Source organism: Symsagittifera roscoffensis, chromosome 1 (assembly GCF_963678635.1).
Source record: "Symsagittifera roscoffensis chromosome 1, txSymRosc1.1, whole genome shotgun sequence".
Classification (NCBI taxonomy): Eukaryota; Metazoa; Xenacoelomorpha; order Acoela; family Convolutidae; genus Symsagittifera; species Symsagittifera roscoffensis.
This window is the reverse complement of record NC_087062.1, coordinates 9,351,096-9,368,386: the sequence shown is the minus strand read 5'-3', so window position 1 is coordinate 9,368,386 and position 17,291 is coordinate 9,351,096. Positions and strand designations below refer to the sequence as shown.

The following is a 17,291-nucleotide window of genomic DNA, read 5'->3' as shown; positions in this document are numbered from 1 at the left end:
GAGACAAAGCTGTCAGGTAAAAGTTTTTAAAAAATGTTTTCTGAAACTTGAGAATTTCGCTTCTACGTTTTAAAAAAGTATCAACTTGAATCGATTTACTAAAAAATTGCAAACCTAGTTATAACACTAATTTGCTTGAAACTATTAGTTCCGACCATTGAAAATGTGGAGGAACTTTGTATTCGGGTGTAATTTGAACATTTTTCTTCTTTTCTATGAAAAATTAGGTGCCACACATTTTCATCGGAAGGGTTGAGTGATATATCATACTTAGGATCGTTAAAAGGAAAAATTAGGTGCCACACATTTTCATCGGAAGGGTTGAGTGATATATCATACTTAGGATCTTTAAAAGGATATATCATACTTAGGAAAAACCGGTTAAAATTTTTTGAGTTTTAATCTAATTTCGAGCAAATAAAGCAAGCGATAAGGTCTTATAATAGATAACAATTCAAGTTAGGACAAAAAACTTGTTAACAAATTCTCTTTTAGCACCTTTTTCAGAAAAAAAACTTGGACATCAAGCAAAAAATTTTCTAAAATTAATTTTTGATATTTTTTCTTCATTTGTCGAGGAACACTGTTGCTTTCGTTCAGATCCTCTCACCATACCACCTATAAGAAAACGACACTTGGAAAAAAAACTGTTTTTTATTCAAGTTTTTTATTATCGTTGTCGGAACTTTCTGTGCTACTTGCACAACAACCGGCTATCCTTGTTATAAACGCCTTCAGACAAAAAAATCAGAAATTATGCAGCCGAATAAAAAAAAATTCTTTAAGCTAAATCATTTGCAAAATAAAAAAAAATTTTCTTGAAGCAAAATCATTTTCAAATTTTAGTTTTTTTCTTTTTTAACAAATCTGTTAGTTGTGTATGAAAACAAAAAAGAAAGCAAGGTCAATTGTGTTCAGATTTGCAAGAAAAATTTGTCTCGCAAAATGATTTAACTTCCCAACAATGTGAATTTGATAATCGGACGCCAGTTATTTACCAATAGTGAAGTTGTACTCGTTCCGCACTGATGCTTGCCTGGACAGTTCCCGGTTAGCATCTTCAGTCGGCCCGCTTTTTGCTGTCTGTAACTCGTTCATCACCGCCGCCTTCAGAGAATCGAAGTTAGCGTCATACTCTTGTGGAGTTTTGAAGAATATCCAATTGATCTTCGCTAGAGTCAATTTCCTTGAAGCAATGTTTTTTTTAATCTAATGCTTAATTTTAATCTCATGTTAGGTTTACTTTGATGTTACTCACAAGGAAAAATCAAGATGCTTGGCGATGACTGGATACTCATCAGTAGCTACTGGGAAGATAGGTCTGTTGGAAATGTACGCCAAGGATGTTTCGTCATTGCATAGTGTTTCTTTTGCGCTCCACTCTGATAGCACCAAGATAAAAACCTGATGCAATCATAGCCAAATCAGCTTGGAATTTTAAAAACATCGTTTTCATTATTTTTCACAGAGGCGAAACGGAGCTTCCCACTCACTTGTAATTCAACCAAAACATAGCCTTGCGAGCTTGGACAAAAGGGAAACTACAAATTTTGTTTCAAAAATGCGAATAAACTCACACGTTTGTCTCGAAGGATATTCAATTTAAAAAAAACATAATTTTTAAAACACAATCAACACCTCTAAGTTATCATTTACGAAAAATTACCGACTGGCAACCAACAGTAGGCTGAAAAACAAATTGTAATCAAAAATGGATTATAGTCTATTTTTACCTACAAACGACGTAAAACTAAGCGAATATTACGAGAGCCTAATGCATTTATTCTGAATACAGCTTTCAACGAAAAAAATCTAAGGAAATCAGTGCTGGTAATTCTACAAATTCCACGATTAAACCAAAAATATTTACAATATCAATAAAAGTGCTTGATTCACAAGAAGCTGAGCTTCACACCATTTGCGATGCGAAAAAGAAGGACTTAGTAAAAACAACTGAAAAGACAATTAAAAACTTAAGGAACAAAATTACCTGCACCATTAGAGAATTTACGAGGAGCTTTAAGAATGCTAGAAAGAAGCCGAAACTTCGAAAACTCCTTTTTGCGTGAACAAAGCCAACAAAAATAAGCTGAAAGACGATAGTCTAAAATAGCAGAAAACTTTCAGTTTTCAAAACTTTGTCTTAAGCATGGGTGTTACCACTGAGCCAAATGAGCAGAATGGTCCTCGAAATTGAATTAATAAACATAAAGGAAACGCGTGTTTCTTTTTCACGCGCGAATAAAATGAACAAAGATATTTACGCAAAAAGTCTTGTACCCGATTGCAGCACCCTTTCTTATCGCAAGGGTAAAACATAGCCAACAGACAGTTGGAAAAAGTCAAACAGTTGGAAAAGGTCAAACAAAGAATTGTTTAGATTCAGAACAACAACAGCGTAATGAATTCAGCGAGATAATAAATTACACAATAGATAACCATTTTACTAAAGATCAGGGATGTGTAAAACCGTACTCTGCTTTCAATATATTGCAATACTATACAATACAATAATAACAAAAAATATATTAAGGAAAGTCAGGGGAGGCCACTCTCTTTCATGTTTTAGGTCAGATCAAATGTTTCTGCAGTTCGTACAGTTGCGTTCAATCCTCCAAAAGCGGGATTGCTTTCAAAGTGAATTCAGACACATTAAAAAAAGTCAGAGGAATATTAAGTTACACCGAGTTTGTATAAAACACCATTTTCAAGGCTATTTTAAAAAAAACGAGATTCGGTATCGCTTATCACAGAAAATCGGCACCAACTGGGTTGTCAACTTCAACAACTAGTCTCGCGCACACACGCGGCTGTGCCACGTTGTACAGCAATGTCGAGTCCCTGCCGTAGGAAAATTATCGCTCTGTCGTCATCTGTAGCCCTTTTTATCAAGGCTTGTTATAACGCAGAGTACCTCAGTTCCCAATCTTCCGAGAGCTTCCATTTGAATCGGTTGGAAGATGAGCGGTGATGATATTGTCTTTAATTTGGTGCTTTTTCGTGACTCGGAAGCATCTGCCACAGTAGGTCCTCTCTCGACCAGCGAATTGGGTGTACGATGATGCCAGTCTATGAACACAGGTATAATCCCACCTCGGTGCTCTTCCATGTGTCCATGGAACCAGTGTCAGTCCATCTGGTCTCTTACGGTCAGATCGGAATAGTCTTTGAAGCTCGATGGGAAGTTTGCTTGTATAAAAGCCCTGTGGATGATATGATTTCCCATCGAATGTCTGGTACGAACAAACCTGCTCTATTCCAAACTGACGCATGGTTACCATAGGCATCGACTATATCGCCCGAAGAGCACTTGTGTGGGGTACAGACAGGTGCGCCGAGACACTATCCTACGGCAATGCGCGGGCGTTGAGCCAATCAGCGGCTCCGAGAGACATCAAGCCTTTCGAGCGGGACGCGCGCCGTGACTCTATGAGCGATTCAGCCTGTTGAAGCAGCATTTGGGAGTGCCCATTTGTTCTGTTTGAATTTGCACTCTGGTAAAGGTATATCACTATTTATAGTACTCCGCCAGTTTTGTATAACAGATTCGATTAGAAATTCTATTGTCACTTCACTGTTATTGCATATCTAGAATTGCACTGAATTCTATGTTATTGCATATCTAGGATGCTGAATATGGAAGATGCATATGCGGCAATAGCAAATTTCGGGAAGAGCTTCGGGCAATTGCAACTTGGATAAAAGTCAATAAACGCAAGTAAGCGGAAAAAATGCTTTCGAAATTGGAAATTCGAAGAGAAAAAAGATGGCCTTAAAGCTCTTTGGAACAATTTATGACTGACATTTTTTTAATAAAAATTAACCCACTTTAAATAAACTGGATCAATAGGTAAACTTTTTATTGCGTTCGGAAATCTGAAACTTAAAATCTTCTATGATCTTTACACTATTGCTGCTTGGTAGTGGAGTTTGCTTTCCTTTCAACAATGGAAATAAAATGAACTTAAAAAGAAACCAAACGTCAAACTGCGAATAATCAAATTTTAGCGTGGACAAATTTTCTTAAAAAAATAACCAAGACCTGTATAACAAAATTCTTTTCTTTCATGACTCTTAATAAAATCAAGCACATTAATGATAGCTGTGAACTGTGCTTGAGACTTGCTTTTACGCGTTTCGTCAAATTTGAACAATCAAACAAAGCGTGCTTTTAATTATTATTTTTCAAAACTGGAAAAAGCTATTGAATGATTCAGTGATTCTGTTCGACAAGTTGTTTACCTGAAACAAGTTTGTGTTCCGATTTGATAACCCTAGCTGGTTGCAAGCTTAATCATCGTACTGTTCAAAATCGAACGGATAAAAAAAGGAATAGCCATAATTTCAACTCACTGAACAATTGATAACGGCCTCCACTCTCCTTGAAACATCTGAGCTAGACGCATGAAAGACACGCAGGCCCAACTTTGTCAATTGGTCTGAAAGAACAAGAGACATTCAAATATCAAAATAGGTCATAAAAATATAAGCCTGGTTCAACTTGAGGTGGGTCAATCACCTGTAAGATAAGTTTGGAGCTCTTCATCATTCTCATGGTAAGAGATCATAACATCGAACTTCTCCACCGACATATCAAAATCTGAAGCTGAGGAGCGCTGTGAATTGTATTTTTTAAAACATACGTCAAGTCTAACATAGGTAGCCAAATCCTGTCTATAAGAATGATAATTTGGAAAATTAAATTAAATGATAGCCTAATTGTTGTGATAAACTTATTAAATAGATTTGTTATGTTTGATGTTTGTGCCTGTATGTGGAGCGCCCTCTGAGGGATTTTAGAGACAGGTCTGTCAAGTTGCTTTCTGTGGGAGGTGGGAAACTGGAACTGGCTTGAGGAGTCTGGTGGTGCGCCGCTGGACCTACTGAGCTCGGGTGAGATTGTTCCTTGTTTTTGATTTTATAATTCGATTTTAAAATTAAAATTAATTTTGTTGTCTTTTTTTTTATTTGCTGATTTGTAAAAATCCCACTAACCGCTTATCATGGGTTAGTTCAGTCCCCTAAAGTCCAGTCAAAATCCTTTTTTTACCTTTATGCTGCGTCAAGATGAGGAAAAACAACAAAGAGTGTACAAGCAAAGATTGCTTAAAACCTTCAGGACTGATAAATTGGATTAGATGTGATTGTTGTTCTAGTTGGTATCATATCGGTTGTGTAAATATTTCTCTTAGCGACTCTAAGAAAACCCAATGGTTTCAGTGTCCTTTATGCGTTGATGTAAAATCTGTTAATATGTGCCATTCTGCCAGATGGCACAGAGCAACCTTCCGGCGACACGAAGAAAAACGAATAAAGGCCTTATTAACGAAAAAGTATTGCGAAGGAGGATAGGAATATTCTAGAATTTTTATTTTTAAAATTTCGATTGGAGAGTGGATATTTCTCAGAAATATAAAAAGACGGCCATTTTGACGAAAAACGACGAAAAAAGAGAAGAACGACAAATATTGTGGAAAACGGTCGCACAAGAGACGAAAACCACGAAAACTCTTATCGTGGCAACAACACACGATAAGACTCTTAGCAGAGGATATTAGTGGAGATGGAAGCTTCAGTGGGGAAGGAATATTCCACGGAACCCTCCCGTGCCACAAATTGGAAGGGATAAGAGCGTTATCTCAGGAAGATTACGGGAGCGGAGGCTTGGTCCCCCAGAGACTGTTTTATGTGAACGGACTATATAAAACTAACTTTGTAGCTACTTGGATGTCGTAGAACTCTCAATTAACACCGGTATTATTTGATATTTTAGAAAATGAGTAGCTAGAAAGAGGAAAGGGTCAATCCATCTCCAATGGATTTAATATAGAACTGTCACACAAAAACATATTAAAATAGGTTGTTCGAGCCGTGTTTTTAATGGCAATGACGTAGTCTGAGGATCCGAGACTCAGCTATGTGGTTGTGTTCGCATGTAAACGAAAGCTGATCAAAAGTCGTTTGACTGATGGCCTAAAAATAGTAACTTTTTACTTAGCCCTAAACAGACCAGAAAATCAACTGGCAAGGTCGAGATGGTGAAAAACGAGTAGAATTAAGGTAACTGACGCCTGCCAGTTGTTAATAGGTACTTTTTCTACGCTCCGTCGCTGTGTAGTATTTGGGCGAATGTTACATAGACGTTTTTATGGCGCTCCTGGGTGGACCTGTCAAAGGCATAAGACCATCATGATCAGCAAGCGTTTCAGCGACGAACCCTCCGCTCCGGGCGTATGCCCAAGTTAGAGGCCTTAATGACCGTTATTGTACTAGGAGGAAGGTGCGTACCCTCCGTCCAGTACTATTTAGCTTTTTAACTAGTTAACACCGAAAATTCCAGGGCCGGAGGGTTAGGTGGGAAGTCATGAGCCCGCTTGTCCCAAGGTCCCGGGACCAAAAACATATAAAGAGAAAGCGTAAAACCAAACAAAAATAGTGTATAACCAAGAAAAACCAAAAACAAATTTATTTGAAAACAAAAAAGTACAAAAAACAGTGAAAAATCCAATAAAGGCCAAAAACAGTAAAAAATGTAAAGTGACAGTTTATATGTTATTTCCGGACGAGATGTGATTTGACCTTCCTATTTGTTGTTGTTCCTATTTGATTTATATCGTTTCTGATAGAAAGATTGTGTGTTTTGGTGAAGGGTTGGATACCCTCCCTTGAGCGTAATTTGAGTATTTAAGCACGTTAATGGTGATTTTGCCGGTGACCGGAGGGTAGAGTGGCAAGCTGACCGACGTGTTCCACACTCAACAGGGACATAGGGACAACATCCACAACGACTGTTGGGTATCGTTGAAACAATTTTAGTATCGTTCGGGTACTATTTCATTAAAACTGAAGTGGTGGGGGGCACGATTGGCACGGTCCGATTGTACCCTCCATCGATTACAAATTTCCGAGTTAAGGGTCTTAACTCGGGTATTTTGGTGCAAAGGAGGGTATAGTACTATTCATTAACGACTACTAATAGGTTATTATCCTTATTACATATTACTTATCTCCTAATTAGACCCAAGAAACACCCAGATTTTGTCGAAAATTATCGATTTTCGACCAAACTGTAGACCCCCAAATTTTTGGATATCCGAGCTTTTCCGAACAGCAAAAAGCTTTTACATAGGGAGTAGGTACGTAGTTCAATCCCCCTAACTAAAGAAACCGCGTGAGAAAAGACTCAGTGAAAGTTGGAAAAAACCAAAATTTTTCGGTCAAAATTTCGATAATTTTCTGAATTTTGTCAATCTGTTTTGGGGATCGAGTTTTTGAGTTTTTAAATTTAGAGTAATAAAATTTTTTGTGTTAGGAGCGTGCTAGCATAACGTGCTCGGCTGCCAGAAAAATTCTTTTGTAACCCTCCGATTAGCTCCGTAGATAGAGCTAAGGACTTAAGAATTGGAAAAGGAAGGAATCGGAGAGTCCAAATTTGATAGTTATTGGCCAAATTTTTGTCTCCAAACCAATTTTGGTCCAGTTTTTTGCATAATTCCAGTGCCGTACAGGGCTACTACGCTCGTTTCAATTATTTTTAGGCACTTTCAATAGGAATTGCGGAAAAAGTTTCTCAGAACCTATATAGGTGGTGAAAAAAGGCTATTTGGACAAACACGTTTTTGGCAATTTCTCAAAGACTAGCCAACCAATCGGGATAATTTTGGTACCATAAGTCAACGTTTTGGACCATTTTTCCGGACCGCAACCGTTTTTGGGTTGATAATCTCGGAAAAGAAACAGTTTTTAGAATTTGTTGGTTCGGAGGGTCCAAATTACAGGTAACCCTCCGAGCGGCAGAAAATTTTATCAGAACACCTTTTTATCCAACTGGGAAGGTTGACCGTGTCAGCCAACCTAGTTTCAAGTCAGGTGGACCGCTTTTGGAGACTTTATCGCGGTAACATAACCTTTTTTCTTGATTTTTGGGGAACCCTCCGAGGTAACCCTCCGGAGTCAGCTAAAGCCCTTAGCAACCCTCCTTAGTGGAAAACTTCCACAAGATCATCCAAAGAAGTTAAAACAGCCCCCCCCATAGAGAACTTAGCTTGTTTTGACGCTTCCTGAAGTTAATTGAAGGCCCTTCTAAGTGGGGCTCAGAAATTTGAAAATTTTGGAGGTACCCTCCGAAGTAACCCTCCGGAGCATATTAAGCATCTTATTGACCCTCCTTAGTAAATTTAAGGGGACCCTCCGAAGTAACTTGGGTGATTAAGGTACCTTCCGAAGTAACCCTCCGAAGTAGGCTAAGTGTCTTAACAACCCTCCGAAGTAACCCTCCGGAGTGTCTTAAACCTTCTAAACAACCTTCCTTGTTAGAAACTTGAGGAAACCTTCTGTGGCAATTTGGGAAACGGGAAATATCCATTTAAATAAGATCATATTAGGATATTAGGCGTGCTTATTAGGATCATAAGAGCCCATTTTGACCCGGAAATTCGTGATCAACTTTGGATTCTAGATCGGGTGTATCAGAAGTACCCGAACAATTTTTTTTATTGTGATTTTGGTTGTGCGGTTGCCTTGAGCTACTTATTAGGAAAATTTGGGCAATCCGGGAACAAATAAAGTAAGACCTTGGTGAGTGTATTAGGCAGATACACACTCACTTGAGAAGAAAAGTTGTTCTCTACTCTCGTGCACTTGGAGCAGTCCGGGTGTGGGAGAGCTTTTTCTTAGACTATAGAAATTTTCGATCAGAGGTTCCCTTGAGCGACTTAGTAGGACAGCTCGGGCAATTGCAGGGCACCTAAAAGAAGACCTCGGTGGGTGTATTAGACGAATACACACCCACTTGAGAAGACTGTGTCCTGGGCTTTGTTCTTTCGGATCGTTCCGATTGAGGGAAGTCTTTTTCTTAAAGACTAAGTTTTTTTGATCTGTTTCTGAATCATCACTGCTTTTTATCAAAGATTGTTTAATTTTAACAAAGCAGTGACTTGATAAATTGTGTGGCAATAAATTGATACTGACAAAAGGTCGCTGTCACCTGTAGGATATTCTTATCTGATTATCCATTGTGTTTTGTTGTTGATTATATCTTGTGAAAATTTTGTGATTCTGTTATACTATACAACAGGGTTGAGTTAACATTATATCAATACTGAGCAGGCCCTGTGTGTGTAACTCTAGCTGAGTCACTAAGATTGTCATTGAGAAACCTAAGAGACACTCTTGATACTTACGAGATCGAAGAGGCAGCGTTAAGTCATTTAACTTGAACTTGTTTGCGGTACGTGTGCATCGCCATTAAATCATACGAATATTGTTTTTTGTCACAAAGCATACAGCGGAGGGACTCGTTAGGATCGACTACTAAGATTCCCAGGCTGAGCAAGGGCAGCACGCGAAAATTTAAAACTAGGCGTAGCCAGTCCTCGTTTAGCAGCGCCTCCGACGTATTTGCCGAAACCGAATCGACTAAAGGTCAACCCGATCTTTCAGTGAGCGAAATGAAATTAAGGAGCGAGAAAAACCTCGATGGCGATCAAAGGCGGAGCGCCGAAGCCGGAACCGCGAGCGAAACGCTTGTGGACCCCTTTGACGAAGGAGAACGGACGCTTATTCGACCCGACTTTGAGCCAAGCGAGGACCTCGAGCGGGAGGAAGTCGAGAGGACGGAGGAGACCTCGGAGCGTTCCGAGGTCGACCCGCGAGAGGAAGTGTTATTCAAGGGAATGTCCAAATCGGAGACCAGGAGTCATAGGTGGAGGAGAGAATATTCACATTCGGCTAATACCCACTCATCTCTGGCCAAGCAGAGTAACAACGCGATGATGTCGAGTATAAGCCCGAGTAAAGAACAACCGGGTTCGAAGGCCAAGAAGAGTTGGAAGTCTTTGTACGATGAGCGCATGGCGTCACTACGAACTGAAGGTTTATCTTCCAGTTATGACTACCTGAAGATAACCCATCCGGATGTGAACCTCACACCGTGCCCAAGGAACGACATGAGCAGGAAGGCGTCGTCCGCCTCGCCGACCAGGCCCATGTCAGATGGGATAACGATGGGAGCTTCATCAACGTTCGACAGATTGATGACGTCGATGAGCAAGCAAAAAGGCGGTGCGTCATCAAGCACCAGGCTGCAGCCGCAGTTGACCTCATCTTCTTTGGGACTAACCCCGTCATTTGGGGCCACTGGCGACATAAGTGACATGTTCGCTGGCGTAATGAATGGTCTGGATGAACTGAGACGGGACATGACTAAGAGAATAGATCAGGTTGACGAGAGAGCTCACCAGGGTCGAGAGAATCTGAGAGAAGTAACGCACGCGAAGTCGCAGGCGAGGGTTGATCAGGCTCAACTGATTCGCAACACCGATCAATGCCTGGCGGAGAGCCTGGCACAGGCAAACAAGGAGTCACAGGAAAGAGAGGCTAGGATGACGAGAGAGATCGAGCGATTGTTGAACGATCATGATAGTACCTACGCCCACACGATGACTAGCCTGGAGAAAAGGTTAGATGCCAAGTCTGACTTGATGATGCGGAAGCTTGACGCGATCCTGAATGGGAGCAATTGGCAGGAGCGTTCCAACCAAAGGGAGCGCTCACGCCATGCGAATGATGGAGATGGTACGGGCAGCCATGCCAGAGCCCAGCAAAGCTCAAGAACGAACTACGAATCTAGAAACAAGGAGCGGCCAAGGGCAGCCCCGTCGAGGCCTGGCTGGACGAATCCAGTCCCGCCGGAGACAGATGCTACCCCGGAGACAAGGTTGCCAACTGTGCCACAAGTCAGTTCAGTACCAGATCTGACTACAGTCTCACAGGACACAACGATGTATGCCTCGATGTTTGAGCCTCTGAACAGATCTCTCGAAACATTCATCACCAAACTCTCGAAGTCAACCGAGAGAGGAGAGAGGTCAAGAAGGACACTGAAAAAGCCGAAGTCATATAAAGATGAGTCAGACGGCTGCATTGATACTTGGATAGAGGTGATGAAGTTACACTTTGAGGAAGAGAGTCTCTCCAAGAAACAAGAATGCAGCGCACTAACGAGCAACCTGGAGGGTACTGCACTAAATTGTGTAATGGCGAAAAGAGCCAATGAGAGAGACAGCGCTCGCAAGATATTCGACATCCTGCTGAATCGTTTCGGCTCTGGAGTACAAGGGTACCAGGCTATGGTCAAGTTCGAAAAGAGGCGTCAAAGAGATGACGAATCCATAGATAAATTTTTGGACGACCTTGAATTGCTTAGGAGGAGAAGCAATCCCGATGAGAGAATATCCGAGCGAAACTTGGCAAATGCTTCGAAGTTCATGGACGACGGCGTAAAGAGTGAGGAGTTGAAGACGATGTTGGCCACACACTTCACCCTTTCACTTGACCAGGTACCCACGCCCGATGTTTTGCGTATGAAGTCACGCGAATATTTACTCATAAAACCAAGGGCGCAGAACCGTTACAGCAATTATGGTAACTATAGCGGGACAAACGCTGGTGCGAACTCCAGTTGGTACAAACCTCGCGATGACATGGATAAGAGGAGGTCGTGTGCGAATTGTGGTTCGATGGACCATCACGTTTCCGCGTGTTCTGCATACAAACAGAACATGAAGGCAATAGGCTACTTCCTCGAGGACGCCGACGCGACCGACGAGGACCACGAAGAGTACGTCAGAGGGCTCATCATGAAATATGGTCCGAGATGTTTCTTCTGTAATTTGGAGGGACACTTCAAGTCGGATTGTACTCAATTTTGGGATGCAGTGGCGGACGCGAAACATCCCCGCCACGAAGAGGCGCTTTCGGGTGTCAAGGCCAGTCGAGCACGTCTGATGAACGAGGCCGAGTCTCGGAGAAAGGAGACGATACCGAGCACCTTCACGACCAAAAAGGTAAAGACACTGCCTGATGAGGTGGTAGCCTCGAACCTGGAGGCAGAGTCGTCTAGCCCACTCAAGGTGGATTACGGCCTGGCGGCAAGGACAGCGCTGCAGAATGTCAAACAGGACCTAGCCACGAAAGAAGTGGAGCAATGGGTAAGGTCGGAGCTGGAGAGCACAGATCTTCGGGAAAGTTTTAATATTCTGGGTAAAACGACGAAAGTAGAAGACAAAGAGGAACCCAGGAAACAGGGACTAAAACTGAACGTTATATCTGAGAGAACCTTCGGCATGACGAAGGAGGGGACGAAAATAATGTCCATTATCTCAGTTGTAGGGCACCAGGTGGTCAAGAACTTGAGTGAACCCTCTGAGATTACACTAGTCCACCTGGATATCTATGCCGACTACCTGAAGGAGAAAGATCCCAAACTGGACTCCAGGGCAGTGCGATCGCTGCTCACAACAGGAGGCCCGAGGCTGATGAAAGTGGATGGACATTATATCGATGTCTATGGCCCTTACCCGATCCTAATGGATGTGGATGGCATCAATATCTACACAGAAGCTTACATAACTGATGCGAACGATCAGATTGGCCGTATATACATTGGTCAAGAGGAGCTGAAAGTTAGACGAATCGGACACAACGCGATGCTCGAACAAGATGCGGTGCACATAGGTTGCGAGGCCGATCTGGCCGCACACGTGCTGGACGTGCAAGGCAGACAACTTTCAGTAAAGGGACTGCTAGACACGGGAGCAGTGGTTAGTGTCATGCCAGTCAAAACTTGGACCGACATGGGTTTCGAAAGGTCGGATCTCATACCGACAAACATCAGGTTGGCAGCTGCCAATCAGGGAGCGATCTATGTGACTGGACGAACCCCGATCATTTCACTGCAGCTCGGAGGAAGACATCTTTGGATGAGCTTCCTAGTAGTGGAGAATTTGGACGAATCCGATCAGTTCATCTTAGGAAGGGATTTCGTGCGCAACTTTGATGTCACGATCGATCTCAATGACGGGTTGATTAGGATCAAGGATCCTGAGAGAAAGTATGAAAAGTGACCCCTTAATAAGATCTTAATTAACCAGGCCAAGGTGCCGATTTTTCTGGATCGAAAAGTTAGATTAAAACCAAACCAAGCCGTAGTAGCGACGTTTAGGATGAGGAACTTGAATGAACTCAGCAATGACAGACAGGTGTGTCTGGTACCAAATCCAAACAGTAAAAGCTCGGCTATTTTAGGAAGAAGCTTCTCACTCACTCAGAGCGGACTGTGTGTGAGTGTGTTATTGAACACAGAAGCAACAACAGTGACAATACAGAGGGGAAAGAAACTTGGCTATGCTTTGCCTCTGAACACAGACTTTCAGAGTGTGGAGAACTTGAAAAAGTTTGATGTAACTAAATGTCCATTGCATGCGAACCAAGAATGTATAATGAGGAGAGTGAATGAATTGAAATCTTCTAGGAGATTGTTTTCAATGAAATCGGAAACAGATTATGGGCTGTCTAGTTGCTCCAACTTTCCTGAGAGGCCGACAGAAGCAGAGTTAGCAGCGAATAAACCAGTCCTACCTGAGATAGAACATTTGAAGGGTAAAATATCAGACATGAACTAGATTTGCTCAGAGCGGTGCTCAATCGGAACGCAGACGTCTTTTCGAAACATAAGGCCGACATAGGTTGCTGTAATTTTGTAGAACACGAGATTGAGATAGAAGAGGGCTCGGTACCTCATAGGGAAGGGGCGAGAAGAATGACCCCAAACAAGTCAGAAGCGTGTAGGAAGGAAATCGAGATGTTAATGGAGTACGACATGATCGGGCCGTCGAAGTCCCCGTGGGCTTGTGGCGTGGTCATGGCGAAAAAGAAAAGGGGACAACTCAGATTTTGTTGTGATTTCCGTTATCTAAACGCAGTGACTATAAAGGACGCATACCCGATTCCCCGCATCGATGAGAGCCTATCCAAGCTGGGAGACGCGAAGTTCTTCACGACGTTGGATCTGGGCTCTGCGTTCTGGCAAGTGCCACTCAGAAAGCAAGATCGAGAGAAAACAGGCTTTGCGTGCGAGCTGAGATTGTTCCAGTGGAAGAGGATGCCGTTTGGATTGTGCAACGCGACGGCCACATTCCAGCGACTGATGGCCCAGGCACTCACGAGCGTCACTAAGAAATACGGGAATCTCATCATGTGTTATGTTGATGATGTCGTGATTGCAACACCAACCTTAGAAGACCACATAGAGAGGTTGGAGGAGGTGTTTTCTTGCATGAAGCAGGCGGGTCTGAAATGTAAGCCCTCTAAGTGTGAAATCCTCAGAGATTCCATAAAGTATCTGGGCCGCCTGGTGGAAAACATGGAGTGAGACCAGATCCTGAAGCGGTTGAAGCGGTGCTGACCTGGAAGGCGCCTAAAACAGATACACAGCTGATGAGTTTTTTGGGATTCGCTAATTATTATCGAGAGTTCATCAAGGGGTATGCTGACAAAATATACCCCATGCAGCGGTTGATGAGAAACAAGGGAAAAAAGTTCACTTGGACTGATCAGGCACAAGTTTCATTTGAAAACATCAAACGTGAACTTTGCGAGGCACCGGTCCTCGGCATGCCAACAGAGATGGGGATGTATGTGCTGGACACGGATGCATCAGTGGTTGCGATATCGGGCATACTTCACCAGGAGCAGGAGTGGAACGGGAGAACGGTTCTTCGTCCAATAGCCTACGGGAGTAAAGTCCTGAGTGATACTGAAATGAAATACGGCGCACCAAAAGCGGAGATGTTTGCGGTGATCACTTTCGTGGAAAAGTACAGGGCCTACTTGGGGAGTGCTCCCTTCAAGTTACGTGTGGATAATCGTGCCCTTGCCTGGCTGAAACCTATTCGATGGACCAAAGTTATATTGAGCACCGTACCCGTGACAAGCACCAGAACGCAGATAGCCTCAGTAAAAAGACAGAATTTTATGAGCGCCTCGAGGAGAAGCAGGCTAACCAATCAGAAATCAAAGACGGGTTTTCATTTCTGGACAAGGAAACCTACGACAAACTGCCACTTACTAGGTGGTTAGGCAAGTCAGGGTATCCTATACCCGGACACCCTGACCTTCCAGTGGAAACGGCCGCGGAGATAAAACTTTTAGCCAGAGGCGAGCCCGTTCCGTTGGATCTGCTAGTCCGATCCAATTCGGTACAGCAAGAACTTACCAGTTTGGGTATAAACAGCATGGCTCTATTGAACAGGACGGTGAACGTGGCGCCGGACGTCATGGGAAAACTCCGTGACTTGTTGGACAGGGAAGTGGATAGGCATGATCGTGAGTGGATGGAGACCATGCAGCGGTTGACTGTCACCGAGAGAACAGAGAAGAGGCCAGTGTCCATTCGCAGCCGAGGCGTTGAACGGGATTGCAGGTCGATAGTCAACCAGCTGGTGAGCTCGATGCCGAAGGAGGTCTTGTTGAGAACTTCGTTCACTGATTATGAGACACTGAATCAGACCCAAGCCACTGAGGAAGTCAGGATCAAGTCGAAATCTAGCTTCGAGAGTGCATTTCACGGATGCAAAAGAAGAATACGAGCCGAGCCCAGATTGTTCGTCCGTGGACGAGAAAATGTCCGGGGAGTCTGATACCTTCTAGCCAGTCAAGGACGACTTGTCTGAGGAGTCAGACACCTTTGAGCCCGTGCAGGACGACTTGTCCGGGGATAGGTTGACGAGACCACCTAGGGGCAGAATTTAGTCCGGGGAGTCGGGTTCAAAGCGACCAATGGACAGAGTAATGTCCGGGGAGTCGAGAAACATCTCAGACAACTTGGAATATGATGTTGGGGAATCAGTCAACTCAAGTGTTGACTCGAGGCCCCAGTCCTGGGACAGCACATCTGCAACAACTTCCAATTCAGATATGTCAGAGATCGCAATCCACTCCTTATTGGTAGACTGGAAGCAGCGCGGGCTGGACCGAGAAACGCATCAGGATCCAGACAGGGACAGATACACCTCAGATGAAGAGGGCACTGTGGTAGATAATGCCGCAGACGAGCTCGAGCTGATAGCAGTTTCGAAACGCCCAACCAGATTGCTGCCACATGGTACGGTCGTCCGTACCAATCTGGAACCATCTGTGCAGGAAGCGACGCCTTTAAAAAAGATATGGTGTGTCAAGTTGATGGACGATGCTCATGCTCCGGAGATAATGAGTGGACAAATGAACGTGGTAAAGACGTATTTGAAAGCCAGGTACAGGCTGTCGGATCTCCTAAGGGCTCAACGAAATGATAGAATGACGAGCAGTCTGAAGAGATGGATCGAGAATGGAGCACCTGACAAGGGAGACTTGGAAGAAGACAGCTACAAGATCTTGAAGCAATTCTACCTGAAGCGAAACGACTTGTTGTACCTGAATAAGGACGGGATCGTAGCCTGTAAACGAAAAGAAGAGGACAAGGTCCTTTATAAATACAATTCAATAGTGTTACCACAGTTGTACCAAACCGAATTGCTCTTTCGCTCACATGATCAGATGGGCCATCAAGGCGTGGACAAAGTGTATAACAGGATACAGAAAAGATTCGAATGGTCGGGATTGAAGAAGGCTTGTGAGAAGTGGATTGCCGCATGCCTGTCATGTCAGCAGGCGAAGGATCCCAGGAAACTAAGGTTCCCCCTAAAGTCAAAAGAGTCGTCAGGTTTCAACGAAGTGGTGCAAATTGATCATCAGAAAATCTGCATGACAGCAACGGGCTATAATCAGGTGCTGGTAATTATCGACCATTTTACGAAGTATGCGGAGGCAGCACCCTGCATGACAGCATCGGCAGAAGAAACATGCGATCATTTGATAAATGTTTGGATAGCGAGGCATGGCTGCCCCATCACGTTCCAATCGAACAATGGCAAAGCATTCGTGGGTGATCTCACGAAGGAGTTAATGAAAAGGTCGCAGGTAGCGCAGGCCCACTCGACCACTTATCACCCGCAAACGAATGGCCTAGTCGAGAGGCAAAATCGCACACTGGTATCCATGCTGAGAGTCTATTGCTCGCGTTACATGGATGACTGGGACAAGCACTTGCCGCAAGTGATGGGTGCTTACAACAGCACGGAGCATTCCACCACGGGAATAAGTCCGCACATGATGCTAACGGGTCACGAAAAAGCGCTCTCGTTGACGTTTTTCTACCCTGAATATGAGGGGAAGAGGACAGCACCGCAAACGTACGTGCGGGATGTTATTAGAAGACAGCAGGACCTCAATGACTTCTGCAGGAGGAACACGCAACAGGCGCAAATTAGACAAAAAAGGAGGTTTGACAAAAGGACAGCCGATGCGAAAGCCAACTCAGTTGGCGAATACGTCTGGGTGTTCCAGGAAGTGGTTCCACCAAAAGGAACCAAGAAATTATTAAAGAAATGGCGTGGTCCATTTCAGATAACAGA

General features: G+C 43.4%; 3 protein-coding genes across 5 annotated transcripts in view; 2 read left to right on the top strand and 1 right to left on the bottom strand.

Moving 5' to 3' along the window:
- LOC134857192 (PTB domain-containing adapter protein ced-6-like) overlaps positions 1-17,291 on the bottom strand; it is a 57,474-nt gene that overhangs the window by 22,246 nt on the left and 17,937 nt on the right. The window contains exons 2-5 of one of the 3 annotated variants that reach the window (XM_063873570.1): positions 4,520-4,602; positions 4,354-4,439; positions 1,259-1,404; positions 999-1,186 (exon numbers count right to left, since the gene is read on the bottom strand). The exons of the other annotated variants lie outside the window; for them this stretch is intronic. Coding sequence (XP_063729640.1) covers positions 999-1,186; positions 1,259-1,404; positions 4,354-4,439; positions 4,520-4,592 — 493 coding nt within the window. The 5' untranslated portion in view covers positions 4,593-4,602. The remainder of the gene's footprint in view (positions 1-998; positions 1,187-1,258; positions 1,405-4,353; positions 4,440-4,519; positions 4,603-17,291) is intronic. 3 annotated transcript variants of the gene reach the window in all.
- Positions 4,716-17,291, top strand: part of LOC134857191 (tectonic-3-like) — a 409,016-nt gene continuing 396,440 nt past the window's right edge. Inside the window, exon 1 of the mRNA XM_063873567.1 lies at positions 4,716-4,745. The gene's annotated coding sequence lies outside the window, so the exon portion shown is untranslated. The remainder of the gene's footprint in view (positions 4,746-17,291) is intronic.
- LOC134857194 (adenosine 5'-monophosphoramidase HINT1-like) overlaps positions 4,723-17,291 on the top strand; it is a 136,784-nt gene continuing 124,215 nt past the window's right edge. Inside the window, exon 1 of the mRNA XM_063873572.1 lies at positions 4,723-4,747. The gene's annotated coding sequence lies outside the window, so the exon portion shown is untranslated. The remainder of the gene's footprint in view (positions 4,748-17,291) is intronic.